The sequence below is a fragment of the Lacerta agilis genome, chromosome 2 (genome assembly GCF_009819535.1).
Source record: "Lacerta agilis isolate rLacAgi1 chromosome 2, rLacAgi1.pri, whole genome shotgun sequence".
NCBI classification, from domain to species: Eukaryota; Metazoa; Chordata; class Lepidosauria; order Squamata; family Lacertidae; genus Lacerta; species Lacerta agilis.
The window spans coordinates 83,245,320-83,260,004 of NC_046313.1; the positions used below are offsets into that span (position 1 = coordinate 83,245,320).

At 42.3% G+C, this 14,685-nt stretch overlaps 1 protein-coding gene across 2 annotated transcripts in view; it reads left to right on the plus strand.

Moving 5' to 3' along the window:
* The window catches only part of TXNRD3 (thioredoxin reductase 3), a 28,665-nt gene extending 20,990 nt beyond the window's left edge, over positions 1-7,675 (plus strand). For both annotated transcript variants that reach the window (XM_033141070.1, XM_033141071.1), the window contains exons 8-16: positions 135-250; positions 339-564; positions 755-847; positions 1,882-1,958; positions 2,882-3,038; positions 4,125-4,232; positions 4,732-4,827; positions 6,335-6,469; positions 6,969-7,675. In XM_033141070.1, coding sequence (XP_032996961.1) covers positions 135-250; positions 339-564; positions 755-847; positions 1,882-1,958; positions 2,882-3,038; positions 4,125-4,232; positions 4,732-4,827; positions 6,335-6,469; positions 6,969-7,031 — 1,071 coding nt within the window. In that variant the 3' untranslated portion in view covers positions 7,032-7,675. The remainder of the gene's footprint in view (positions 1-134; positions 251-338; positions 565-754; positions 848-1,881; positions 1,959-2,881; positions 3,039-4,124; positions 4,233-4,731; positions 4,828-6,334; positions 6,470-6,968) is intronic.
* The last annotated feature ends 7,010 nt before the right edge of the window (positions 7,676-14,685 follow it).

Below are 14,685 nucleotides of genomic sequence, written 5' to 3' on the forward strand. Positions count from 1 at the left end.
TAGATTATTCAGATCAGTGTGTCTTACTGCCTTGTAAGTAATTCTTGGTAAAGTTATTTGCTGGCAATATCTTGGGGGAAATGCATTGTTTTGTGGAAGAATACCAGTTCTAAAACTTTATTTCCGTTGACTAGGCAACCAACAGAAAAGGACAAGAAACGTACTGCACAGCTCAGACATATGTTATAGCTACAGGAGAAAGGCCTCGATATCTAGGTATCCCAGGAGACAGAGAGTACTGTATTACAAGGTGAGCTTGAATTAAATGACTGCTTTTCTGTAGATTAAAAGGGCTTCTCAGTATTTAAACATTAGTGCTAATACTGTTTCATTTTCAGCGATGATCTCTTTTCTCTGCCCTACTGCCCTGGAAAGACTTTGGTTGTGGGAGCTTCTTATGTAGCCTTGGAATGTGCTGGATTTCTTGCTGGACTTGGTTTGGATGTCACAGTTATGGTACGCTCTATCCTTCTTCGTGGCTTTGATCAAGAAATGGCAGAGAGAGCAGGAGCCTATATGGAAACCCATGGTGTAAAATTCATCAAGAAGTTTGTTCCTGTTGAGGCAAGTATGGTTATGTCAGATAGGAAAACGCTGAAGTTTGAAATCTTTTTGTGCAACTTTGAGCAATATAGCATATGTGTAAACACTGTTGGGAGGGGTTGCCCTGCAAAGGCTAATAAGTGAACATTGTAATAAAACGGTATTATGTGGGTTGAGATAAAATTCCTAAGTTTATGACTGTTCCATGCAGGTTGTAAAGTTGGAGGAAGGCATGCCTGGAAAACTGAAAGTGATTGCAAAATCCACTGAAGGAATACAAATGATTGAAGGAGAATACAACACTGTAAGTGCTCTGCTTGTGATTTTTGTTTTGTTTTGTTAAAATTTATTATTGTGGTGGGGAAGTTGGTAAGTTAGTTATTCTTAACTTGGCAGTGCTGACACACTTAGGCCAGAATCTAGCAGTAACCCTAACACTTTTGCAACCAAGTTCATTACTGGATCGCTCCCTTTTGCTGTCTGTCTAGGTTCAGTCATAGAATTGGCAAGATGGTAGCTTGTCATGAGCATGTTGGAATCTATTTTTAGACCCTGAATAGTTTTTGAACTCCTTTTTAAACCACTTGTGGGGAACCTTGGGCCTAGGAGCCAAATGTGGCCCTCAAGTCCTTATCTGTGTGGCCGTTGGGTACTATTTCTGTGCCACACCCCTAACCACCCTTGTGTCATCCCCTCCTTGTGTGTGTTTATGCCTGGTTAGAATATAATTAATAATAATAATAATTTATTTTTTGTACCCCGCCCATCTGGCTGGGTCTCCCCAGCCACTCTGGGCGGCTTCCAACGAAGATTAAAAATACATTAAAATGTCACACATTAAAAACGTCCCTAAATAGGGCTGCCTTCAGATGTCTTCTAAATGTCAGGTAGTTGTTTTATCTCTTTGACATCTTGAAAGGGGGGCGTTCCACAGAGCGGGTGCCACTACCGAGAAGGCCCTCTGCCTGGTTCCCTGTAGCTTTGCTTCTCGCAGTGAGGGAACCACCAGAAGGCCCTTGGCGCTGGACCTCAGTGTCCGGGCAGAACGATGGGGGTGGAGACGCTCCTTCAGGTATATGTCCTTGAACTCTGATAACGGCTCTTGTTTGCCCCAATGAAAGATGGAGAGGGGTGTCAGTATGTAAAGTAGCTCTGTCCAATTGCTCTGTCCACTTTTGCCTCTGGCCCCACCCTCCACTGGCATGTAGCCACCTGTAATTGCCTAGAAGACAGTGCAACCCTTGAACTGGTTTAAACCAAATAGTGCTGCTTGGATTACATGATAGACTTTTCAATACAGGACCACCAAAACAAGATACCTGATTCTTTTTTGTGCAGGTTTTGATAGCTGTTGGCCGTGATGCTTGTACTAGAAATATTGGCTTGGACAAAATTGGTGTGGCAGTTAATGCAAAGTAAGTATTCCAACTCTTTAATTAATCTTGGTACATACTGAAATTTGATTAGAAATCAGCTTTGGTCTTTTAACAGACTTCCTAGAATATCTACTTTCAGAAGTCTGTTCTAAATTATCACCTAGAACCCGTGAGCTCTTAAGGGTGAAACTAGGTATCTTAAGCATGCTGACAAAATTAGTTTAAAACTAGCACTTTATGCCTATAAATTCCAGCATTTCACTATTACCAGTTGTTAAGTTGCAAATCCATCTGTAGAGCATGAGAATCTTAATCTCAGGGTCGTGGGTTCAAGCCCCACGTTGGGCAAAAAGATTCCTGCATTGCAGAGGGTTGAACTTTATGATCCTTGTGGTCCCTTCCAACTCTACAATTCTATGAAAACCTGCTTAATTTTTCAGTTTTGAAACTTAACTACAGCAGGCTTTATTTATTTTAAATTAGTATGAAGCCAAGCAAGAGAGTCCACTTCCCATTTAATTAGTTTAATTTGTTTTATAGCTTAACACTTAGAGAAGCATCTGATACTATTATATCGAGGATTAAACATCATATAGCCTAATGAGTTTGGCTGTTGGAATCTGCTCATTGTAGAAATTGATCTGGCCTGACAAGTATGAAAAATTGTGTGGTACTCATTAGACGTTAATTTTCTTCAATATCGTGCAACCAACTGTTTTCACATATAGTAATGTCCAAGGCTGCATGAGCAGATTTCCCTTTGCTCTCTTTTCCATGTCATCCTAAATCTGCTCCAGAGGTTCCACAACCACTCTGGAGCAGATGGGGGCGGATTGCTGCAGGAGAGAGAAGAGGAAGTTGTTGCCTGAATGGATTGACTTAGTTGGATGTCTCTCATTATTAAGTGTAATCAAATCGTTGCACTGTCAGTGTTAACTCCCCTCCCCCTTCCATGTCACAAGGAATGGCAAAATACCTGCAAATGATGAAGAACAAACCAGTGTGCCTTATGTCTATGCTATTGGAGATGTTTTGGAAGGAAAGCCAGAACTGACACCAGTTGCCATACAGGCAGGCAAGCTGTTAGCTCGCAGACTTTTTGGAGGGAGTAATATAAAGGTAAACGTGTGATTTCTTATGGTTATTACAGATTGCATGTTCAGAAAAATAGTTTTTTGAAACGGTCTTCAGGTATGGTTAAGATGCTTGGATTTGGTTCATACTTAAAGCTATTCCATGTTAGTGTCACCACTTTAAGTAACTTCTGGCCCAGCTTATGCACCATATCAGTTGCTAATATAGCATTGGACTTATGAATCTTAGTGGAAAGCACTGATCCCTGTCCAACTCCTGGTATAGCCACAGCCATTTTTTGTATTTATTTATATTCCACTTGATTACAGTAGTCTCTAAGCTGAGTTGTGATTGCATGGTGACTATCTTATGCTCCTAACAAAATTTGGAAGTACTACACGGGCTTTTACATGAATTGAACTTTGGAAGAGTTTCCAAGGAACTCTTCTCATTGTGAGACTTTTGTGGGTGAGTTGAGAGTTTGTTGGACCCTGTGTGAGAACCTGGAGACTGAGATGGAGGGTATGTCAGAAGGAAAATGAATTGATGTTGATAACTTTGTATTACCGCAACATTTGTATGTGTAACACTGTATTTTTCTAATATTTTGTTTAAGTTGTCTGTTGTTGCTTTAGTTTTCTGTTTAGAGATATTTATAATATATTAAGTGGTATAGAAGTTAAATAAAGCAAATAATGAAAAGGACAGTGCTAGTGACTGCATCATATTGCAGCACCCTGAGAGTTGGTGGGGTGAGCTTGGAAACATATACAGTCGTACCTTGGTTTTCAAACAGAATGCATTCCAGAAGTCTGTTCTTCTGAAACGTTTGGAAGCCATGCCGGATGTTCGGCTTCCAAGGCAAAGTTCGCAAACCGGAACACCTACTTCCGGGTTTGCAACATTCGAGTTCCGAGTTGTTCGTGAACTAAGCTGTTCGAAAACCAAGGTACGACTGTACAGAGCAGTATCTATGCCCTGCTTTAAGTGTTAATCTTGGGCTGCTGCTTTTGCTGCAAGAGTATAAGCCACTGTTTGTACTATGGCCAGTGCAAGTTTTATAGAATTGTTGTTGCATTTTCATCTCAATTGCTTTTATGTGTGAGTCATAGTGTATGCTTTCAATTTTAGTGTGACTACGTCAACGTACCAACTACTGTGTTTACACCTCTGGAATATGGCTGTTGTGGATTATCGGAAGAACGAGCCATTGAACAACTTGGACAAGAAAATTTAGATGTGAGATTGAAATCTTAAAACTTTGCAATTAAATATGGGTTCTCTTCAGGGTATTAATATATGTGCAATCATATTGTGCCTTATAATCTAGTTTATTTTTGTAGGAACAGTAGCTGACCTGCTATATTCTCCTTCCTGAAGAAATCACAGAATTTGAGGAACTGTGTCCTCTCAGCCCTGTTTCCCTAGCCCAGTGTTTTTACTGGTGGAAGGGTAGTCCCTAGCCCTCTGTTGAGGTTCACTCTTACACACAGGCTTTTTCCTTGACAGCATAAATGTGGGGGTGGGGACATTCTCCCACATGCTTTTTTCCTTTTCCTTTTTGCAAGGATAGGGATAGCAGCTTCCCTTTCTTTTCCATCCCGAGGGTGTAGGTTCCCGAGATGCTTGCACGCACCACTTTAGAGATATTGTAAAAAGTGCAAGGGATATTATTAAAAGTGCAGTACAAAGTTATTAAAGGGAAAACAAACTTTAAAAGCCTAACTTTCTTTTTCAGGTGTATCACGCACTGTTCTGGCCACTTGAATGGACAATACCCAATAGAGACAACAACACTTGCTATGGAAAAGTAATTTGCAATAAGCTTGACAATGTACGTATTCTGCTTTAAAAACACTTGTTTTCTTGCATGTTCATATTTTCCAAAATATAAAGAAAGGCAGGGGACATCCACTTCAAAGTTGTGTGGATTGTTCTGCCCAGGGTGCTAAAATGTAGGAACAGAGAGAGTTGCCCTATAGCGAGTCAGACCATTGATCCATCCTGTTCAGTATTACCTATACTGACTGGCAGTGGCTGTCCAGATTTTCAAGCAAGAGACTGCCTTAGCCGTACCTGAAGATGCCAGGAATTGAATTTGGGACCTGCTGTAAGCAAATGCTGTACCACACTGACCTACAGCCCTCCTCCAAGTGTACTGTAACTTAATTTATCTGTTCTATTTTAAAACTGTACTAAAAGCAACTTGCAGCTTCTAATTCCCTGGCTTTATTTAGCTGCTGCTTATTGAAGCCACAAAGCAGCTCAGCTTCTTGGAGGTGTCCAGCTGAAAATACCCTATTGGTGCACAACTTGGCACAGTTTATGAAGTTGTCTCACTCGTAACTGGATTGTAACCACAACCCTGTTGTCTAGACTAGCCAATGTAGTGCTCTCTAGATGTTGTGGGCTACAGCTCTACAACATTCCCTAAACATTCAATCCTTGAATGGATGGGGTTGATGGGATTTACAGGTAATCCAGAGTATACGGAGGGCAGCCCATTGGCTATCACTGGTGTAGTGACACACTTTCAATTAACATAAATTCATAGTGTATTTTAAAGGTAAGCTTGCATAGTTCTATATGTATTTAAGTTTGGGTCTGTAAGCAAAACTGCATTCATGCATGAGGTCAAAACTCACTATCACACTGGAAGCAGGAATCTGGGCAAAGCAAAGCTTTATGAAAGATGCTACTGCTCTTCTGAAATGGTTTTCTTAAAGTAGTGTGAGAAAATGTATTCTTGTCTTCTGTTTTTACGATGCGTAACTTTCATTAGTGGAGCTAAGTCATCAAACTAATTATAGGAATGATGAAAACCATCCTTCCTATAATTTCAACCAGCTTGTTAGGGTTAGACCTGTTCCATGTTCCTTTCATGTAGTGGACAATAGAACTAAACCTTTTGATTGGTTTCTACCCAACTTCTCATTAATGTGATGTATCAGTGATTACCTTTATTCTCATTTATTTTTACAGTAAGTAAATACATTTTTATATGAGCTTGTGGCTTAGAAATGAATAGATACTAATAATTCAGTTTAAGTACATTTAATAGCAGTTCTAAGCATCTCACTTTTGTATTTTTTTCCTGTTCTTGATTGGTGTAACATACTAAGGTAGTGTCTGGTATGGTAAAATTGATTGCCATCTTATTCATGTTGAAATATTGGAAACTAATTCAATATTCAGATTGCAGGGTGTTGTTTTTTTTGCAAATGATACACCAGAAGTAGGCAGAACATCTAGCAAATAAGCAGCTGCCTACAATTTAAGGAGAAATACTAACTGGGACAACTTACCCCTCTCTTCTCCCTTTCCCCCCCTTTTAATTGAAGAACCGTGTGATAGGATTTCATGTTCTTGGACCTAATGCAGGGGAAATTACACAAGGCTTTGGAGCAGCAATAAAATGTGGTCTCACAAAGGAATTACTTAATGATACAATTGGTATACATCCAACTTGTGCAGAGGTAAGAGTTTCAGTACCACTCTTACCTTATAACATACATTTGTGGCATTTTGAACTGATTTTCCTCTCTACAATAACTTATCTCTTAAGGATCTCCTATCTTTAAACAAACAACCACTCCTTGTCCTGTTACATCTCTTTGTTGCAATGCGTGTTTTCTTTTTTCTCCCCACTCCCTTGTGATTCTTCTCTAGACACCTACAGTATTTACCTTTTTCTCTCTCTCTTGGGGGTCCTGGGATAAACACTGCTTAGGAGGCATGACACTGAACATTACTCTTTAAAACAAGTCTTTGAAAGCACATTCATAATTTTTTGTGCTAAAAGAATCACTGCTGCTCTTTTTTCTTACGCATTGGAGATTGACGCTCACAGTAAGAGAATTCTGTGTTGGGCTTTTAGTCCAGTTACAGAGTTGCAGCAGGAATGGTGTTGAATGGAATGTGGATTTTGAATAGTATTAATAAAAATTATTTGTGGATTTCCCCCCTCTCTTGCAGGTGTTTACTACAATGGATATTACAAAGGCTTCGGGGCAAGATATCACTCAGAGTGGCTGCTGAGGTTAAACCCTGCTGTTTTAAACTGTTTCCTGTTGGTCCCACTTACCTACATTGAAGATTTTAGGAAGCATTCAGATATACACAGGTAAATGAATATCTGAATGCTGTATTTTGCTACCACAGACATTGATTTTCTAAAACTTCAATGGCAGGTGGTGGTGTCTGCAGGAAATGGCAAAACAGCAGGGGTAAACTTCATCCTGACTTGCTTAGAAATGACACTCTTGTGTATTTTTGAAGCTTTGGCTCTGAACCCCATCTGGAGGCGAGTCATGGCTGATGACTTCTATGCAAAGTTGGGAAAACCTATTTGTCCAGTCAATAGAGATTCCTTCCAGAGGAACTTCTGAATCATCCAAGTGAAGTTTAATTCTATTAATTTCAGGGCTTTTGTACAAATGCAACAGGCACAGTGAATGTATAGTTAATAACATTGACTAGCAACAGCTATTGACTTTGATGGGTCAGTAGTGCATGTTGTTAATTGTTAACCTGAATGGTGAGATGTTTGCAATGTCTATAAATAACCCCGTTTACACGGTCATAAGTTGGAGAGCGAGTTTACGAAGTTAATGTGTTATGTCCCCATATGCATCATAGCTCACAGGACACAAAATGGGATGACTTGATTTTTTTATCAATAGGTACTTGGTCACCAGAGAAAGCAGTCATCCTAAGTCACAAAATTATCACTCTTGCATCCCCCCCCCCCCCGGAGTTTCTCTAGTTTTTCCTTAATAACTTTACCCTAGATTTTAACCCTGTATTTGACTACCCAGAAAAGAAATTCCCAAGTAGAGTCAAAATTGTTTCATGGTAATATTAATATGTTCCCTTTTTATGCAATAAGTACATTGTTTCAGCCATAAAATGGAATGCATTTGGTCTAGATTACTTGTATGCAGGTGATTAGCTTGAACTGAGTCATAGCAATAAACACAGGTTTATTGTGCTTTATAAAAATTCCAGTACAGTGAAAACCTGAAGCCCCATTGGCATTCCCTACTTACTTTGAGAAACGTATGCTTGAGTTTAGTTTATTGTGATTAAAAAGTATCTTCTGAAATGTATTATTTCATTATCTGCTCATTATCATATGAACAGGTTTTTTTAAATCTATTTATGGTGTATCATGAATTTAAAGTTCAGTAAATGAGCAATGTAATGTGTTGTGCACTGTCTCATCCCTGAGGAAAAACTTACCTCTTTTCAAAGAGAAATATCTCTTATGACTCAACATTTGGAGACCCAGAAAAGTGTATGGGATGGGCATGTTACTTCCCCATGCCCCACCAATCATAAAAAGCATCGTCCAACAGTATGAGCAGTCTAGCCTTAATGGCAACCATCGTCTTTTCTCTTACTGGGGCACTGAGTATGGTGGGTGGGGAAAATGGCACAAAACCTAATGTTTTAAAAGGGTGCTTTAATAGTGGTGTTGGAAATATTTTAAATACAGAAACTTGAAGCCCTCAGTTTCTCAAATGCACAGAAATTCCAAGTGAAAAATTTGCTATTGCTGTCCCTCTTAAGGATGCTCCAGCAGAGCTGTCTGCTAATGTAAGAGGAGGAGGAGGCACCTACTGAATCAGTGAGCTACAACTGTTTTACAAAGATGTAAAAAATATTTTAAAACAAAAATCTGTTGCTCACAAAGGGAATATTAACAGCAACATCAGACACCAGAAGTTTTACATGCCTTACTGGAGGCAACTGCTAGATAGCAGATGTGGTTCAAACCAGATTTAGCAGGAAGAAGACGATGTCTTTGCACTGAAAGTATTAGCAGCATGTGAATAATTCCAAATTAAAATCAAAGTATCAATGTGTAAGGTTCGCGTGATGGTGCTTCACGAGTAATGGAGCAAGAGCCCAAACTGTCTTTTGCAGTTTTATTGTGCAAACTATTTACAGTGCAGAGCTACAAAAAGCATGTCTGTCTCAGTCACTGGCAGAATCCGGGAGTGGCCCCTTCCGGCTTCTCCCCCAGCATAATAACTTTGGCACCCCAAGTCTCCTCCTACCCTCCTTGTTTCACCCCTCTGCGCAGCTGGGGCACCGGAAATGGTGTGCCTCCCTCCTGACTAGCCGGTTGAGGTGAGCGCAGGGTCTCGGCAACATCTCCCTGCTTGCGGCTCCTGGCTAGGAAAGGCGCTGGGGCTCTCAGTAGCATCTCTAAGCTCTCTCCCTGCCTGGCCGGTTCCTTCCCTCTCCTCCCTCTGGAGGTGTGGCGGCTTTCCCCGCTGGAAGAGGTGCTGCTGCTGAATTGGCACCAGGGCTCTCTGTATACTAACAGACCCTCCGTTCCCCTCAGCGGGCCAGGTGGCAGTTCCCTGACACAATGCTATTTAAATTTCTGTCTTTCTCCCTGCTTATGCACCACCCTTTTACTTACCATTGATTTTAAACCTTTTTTGTCATAAGCAGGGATAAACATGTGCAAATGTTTTCTGTAAGTTGGCTGAATGCTAATATGCTCTTCTGATTCTATAACCTTCCATGTTATTCATTGGACTTGTTCTCCTTGGGGCTTCTTCACAAGTGTATACACACAAAGGAAAAAACTGCACACTAAGGCAAAGCAAATTTTGTACTGTGACGCACACTTTACGCGTACATGCGCACATGCACATACACACACATCTGCCCTGTGGGAAGGGTTGCAACAGAGGGATGCAGGCCAAGACCCACTCTGAGCCTGTGCCAGCTGGACTGTCCCGTGCTGCAGAGTCTTTCTAGTATACTAACTGCCCTGTGGGAACGAGCCTTGTGACCTTCTTGTATGTTCATATTTTGTGTGTGTTTATAAAATTGTAATGTTAATTTGTATGCCACCTTGGAAGGATTTGTATCCTGAAAGGTATAATATTAAAAATTGTAAAAGAATAAAGAAAATTGAAGCAGTTGCTGAAGGGTACAGTAGCCATGCTCTCCATGTGACAGGACTGCTGTCACATATGAACTTGTAGGAAATCTGTCAGTTGCTGCTTTCCAAACACAATACTCAATTCATCAATATAAACACTTGTGTAATATGTGACCTGATGGGTGAACATTGCATTGGGTGTGCGTTTTCTTCATATTTCTTGCGCCAGTTCTTTGGTTGAGCAACGATCCTCTCTTCACATGGGTTAAAGAGAAACACATTGACTACCTCGGGCGGGGGGGGGGGGACAGAAGTCGCAGCTACTTCAAAACACTAAAGAAGCCTTTATAGAGCCTACCTCCTACTTTATGCTTTCTACAGTAATTCAGATCAATAACAAGAAGCAGAGTACAGGACCGTGTTGATAATTACATTTAGCTAGGTTTTTCCCCCCGTTTCTATGTCTGAGAACATCAGTAAAAGAAAGGCTGAGACCTTACATGATTTTGGTTTATGTTTTAGCCAAGTTTTGTTAGCTGAAAAGTGCTCTACATTTTTAGCTGTAGTTTAAATGCTGCAGGAAAACACAGGATTGACTCCTGAAGGTGTGGAGCATTACAGATCTTTGCCCAAGGCCCTTGTCTATTTTTACTGGGCCAGCTCTCGACAGTGTTGGGCAATTAGTTCTATCTTGAACAGAGTTGTGAAACTCCCAAGGATTTTGTTCCTGATAACAGTTACGGGAAGGCTTGATCAAATTTTAGATTAAATACATAAGCTCACACCAATAGTATTTGTCAAAGTATTTCAAGCTTCTGGTAACATATAATTTTAGGACAGTTCAGTTGGTAGATCATGAGACTCTTAATCTCAGGTCATGAGTTGGAACCCCATGTTGGGCAAAATATTCCTGCATTGCAGGGGTATTGGTCCCTTCCAACTTTATGATTTTATGCCAGCTAAATTTGGTGTATCAACTAAATCATTGCACTACTACAAAAGAACTTACCCTTCTACCCTATATGCCCCCCCTCAGTCTGTTCTGGGGTTTCCCTCAACTCTGGAGCAGAATTGGGGCAGTGTAGGGTGGGGGGGGAGGGAAAGTTCCATTGTTACCCTGCATGCACAATGATTTAGTTGTATAACCATACCTCTGTAAATGATGATAGTCCCTTACCATAGCAGCCCAAACAAAAAAAAAAAAAAATCCTTCCAGTAGCACCTTAGAGACCAACTAAGTTTGTTCTTGGTACTGTATGAGCTTTCATGTGCATGCACACTTCTTCAGATAGTGTGCATCCACATGAAAGCTCATACCAAGAACAAACTTACCGGTAGTTGGTCTCTAAGGTGCTACTTACTGGAAGGATTTATTTTTTATTTTGTTTTGACTATGGCAGACCAACACGGCTACATACCTGTAACTTAGCAGCCCAAGTTTGGGTAAACATATGATTCTATTGCCATGTTAACATTGTAAATGAAGCTGTGTTGGCCCATGGGAAATTCTGAAGTCCGTATTAAGGCAATAGCTTTCTTCAGCCAACCAAAATGACAAAATAGTGCACACATTTTCTCATCACCTAAAACTTCATTGGACCCTCCAGCTGTTTTGGGACAGTTCCCATCAGCCCTGACCACTGGTCCTGTTAGCTAGGGATGATGGGAGTTGGTCCCAAAACAACTGAAGGGCCAGGTTTGGGGATGCCTGGACTAGATGGTAAGCTGAGCAATGGGGGCGAAATAATGGTCTGGTGTAGAAAACCACGTCTGCATTGAGGAATGGGTGAGGAGGCCAACCTGATGCCCTCTAAGCATTTGGGATAACTCCCATCATCCCAGACCAGTACAGCTGACACACAGGGTTGATGCGAGTTGTAGTCCAAAACAAGGGTACCAGGGTGCCCTCTGGGAACATGAAGCATTCGCTTTAGTTAAGTCGGAAGCACTGTATCAATAGCAGACTAGGGGTTGCACCTCGGGGTCCCTAACAATTCTATGATTGACCACTGCGAAAACAGGAGGGCCCATTGGCCTGATCCAGCAGCAGGCTAGTCTCATGCTCTTCTGGTCAAGTCTCTCCGGCGATCAGGCTTTGCCCTGGAGAGGAGATGGATTTCCTTGCTGTCTTTCGCGCTCCTTCCTCGTCTCTGAACAGGCCTTTCACGGGAGGACCAGGTTGCGCTACCCGCTCCGCTGAGAACCGGCGCACCTGCCCGCCCTTCGCGTGCCTGCGGAGAGCCTCGGCCTCCAGGCAGCTTTCAGAGAGCCGAAGCCCCGCCGCGCCGCCCTTTCCAGCGGCTTCACCTCGGCCTTGGGTGGGAAGGGGAGAGCATAAGCATCCCGGCGTGTCCTGCTTTGGGCCCCGTCTAGCCCTGGCTGCCTCTAGGCTCGTAGCAAGAAAGCCGCCGGTGGGGGAAGCGGGCACGCCCTCCTCGGCCGCCCACGCTCCTGGAAGGTTCGGGCGGGTTCCGGAGGTGGAGGGGGCCCGCGGGCGGTTGCCATTCCCACCTTGCCATTCGCAGGGCCGCGGTGTGAGAGGGCTTCCTTCTGGAAGGGCTTCGCCAGGTGGCGGGGGGGCTCTTCACACCGAAGTGGGAGCCGGAGAGGCAGCCTTTCAACCAGCAGGAGACAAGGCAAGGTCCCCCCCCCCCATTCACTCAGCATCCTCGGACCCTTCTCTTCCACACAGCCCTCCCTTCTTCTCATTCCGCACTCCCCCCCCCCCCTCGAAGCAGGGCAGGATTAAGACCTTGAGAGTACCCAAGCACTTGGAAGGTTTGGGTGTTCCCATAGGCCTATTATATATGCATCTAGTTCAAAATATAAACAATCAACCATAAAATGAAACGAAATGAAGTGAAACCTATGGCAAGATGGAAAATAATGCTTATTTTTGTGTACTTCCACTTTACTTGTATTTTGTGGGGGGGATCTTCCCCACTTTTCTAATTGCAAAGTCCTTGATAAGATCATCAAAACTAAACTATACTTAGTAGAGATAAGGCATCCAGCCTGGTAGGGACGCCAACTTGAATAAAATATGGGGGCGCAAGTAAGCCCTTCCCTGCATAATCAGTCACATAATGCAGTGCACATTATGGCAATGCCCATCAGTTTTGGTTGGGCCCAGAGCCTGCAAATATATATATGGGGGGGGGGCTGAAGACCCCTCAGCCCCTAGGAGTTGGCTCCTATGCAGCCTGCCTTGTGTAGTTCTGTTGAGATTTTTAATATACAGTACCTCGACTGAGAAAATGAATGCTCAGCAATTTGTGACCATTAATTTTTTTAAAAAACTAGCAATGGAAAATTGCTGAGGTGCGAGGCACCTGGTGCCTGCCACTGCCCCTACCCACCCTCTGCCCCAAATTTACTAATAGTAAGTAGCAGTACAACTGCTGGACTTGGAACTGTGGCATCACCTAACATATCTTATTGTGCTGCCTTTGGTGCCGCAAGGGCCACTAGCTTCTTGTTCTTTCTGTAGTGTCATTTGTGCACATGGTGCTTTGCAGAGATCAGGTGTGAGGTTCCCTGTCCCATGGGGCTAAGAAGAAGGAAGACAACAGCAGCAGAAGTAGGGAAATGGTGGAGGAAGGGGAGGGAAACCCAGGCAGGGTTAAATAGAGGATTATTTCCATTGCACATACTTTGTATTCGCCACGTTTGTTTATTTATTTCTCAGTTCAGAATCAGAACACGGTATTTCCTAAGAAATGGGAGGATAGATATTACTGTGACTAACGTTGTTGTGGGTACACCGCTTCCGAAACCAGTGGTGGGGACACAGTGGATGCAGAGTAAATGGGAGTGTGTACATGACCACTGTTACTGGAAGAAGTTGCCTTTTGTTCATCTGAAGACCTGTTCTGGCTCAGACCAAAGGCTCCTCTAGTCCAGTATCTTGAGACCGCAACAGAGCCAGCCAAATGCTTCTAGGAATTATTCAAGCAGGGAATGAAGGCATCCACCCTTCCCTCATCAATTGAGACCCCAGCAATTGTTACTCAGGCAGTGCACTGCCTTTGAACATGGAGCTTCCATTTAGCAATGATAGCTAATAGCAGTTGGTACACCTATCTTTTCAGGACCTGACTGCATAAAGCCTTTTAAATATAATCAGGGATTATATTTCAACACATCTTGTAGCAGCAAAGCCTATTAGTTAACTATGTATTGTGGAAAGACGGGCTACCTTTCTTTTTGTCTTGAATGTACCTCCAGTCTGTTCTACCAAATGATCCATAGTTCTAGAATGAGAGAGGGGGAAAAGCTTCTGTCTTCTTCTCAACACGATTAATAACGTAGTACATTCCAGCTCTTTTCTACCTCCATCATTTGATGAAAAATGCAGATTCCATGGCAAGTGCATATCAGCAACAAAAAGAAACTAGGCAGTTATTATATTAGGAAAAATGGAGATAAATTTGGGTTTTAAAAAGTCAGTACAAGCCAAACTGGGGGGTTAAAGTGTCCTTAGAGAATAAAGCCCCATCTTCAGGTGCCATAATTTCCTCCAGTTTCAGATCCTGCTGTTTGTTTGTTTTTTAATGTTACTTATATTGACTACCTGCCTTTAAAAAAAATATTTTCTTGTTATGTTTTATTGCTTTAATCCTTGTTGTGTTCCACTTTAAGAGTCTTTACATTAACAGTTAGCAGTTACCATATTGGAAGGAGTGAGGGCCTGGTACTACTGCAAAAATAAAAGGGCAGGGCAGGGATACCAGTGGGGTGGGGTGGGGTGGGGTGAGGCAGCTGCTAGAAGACCACAGGTGAGTAAGG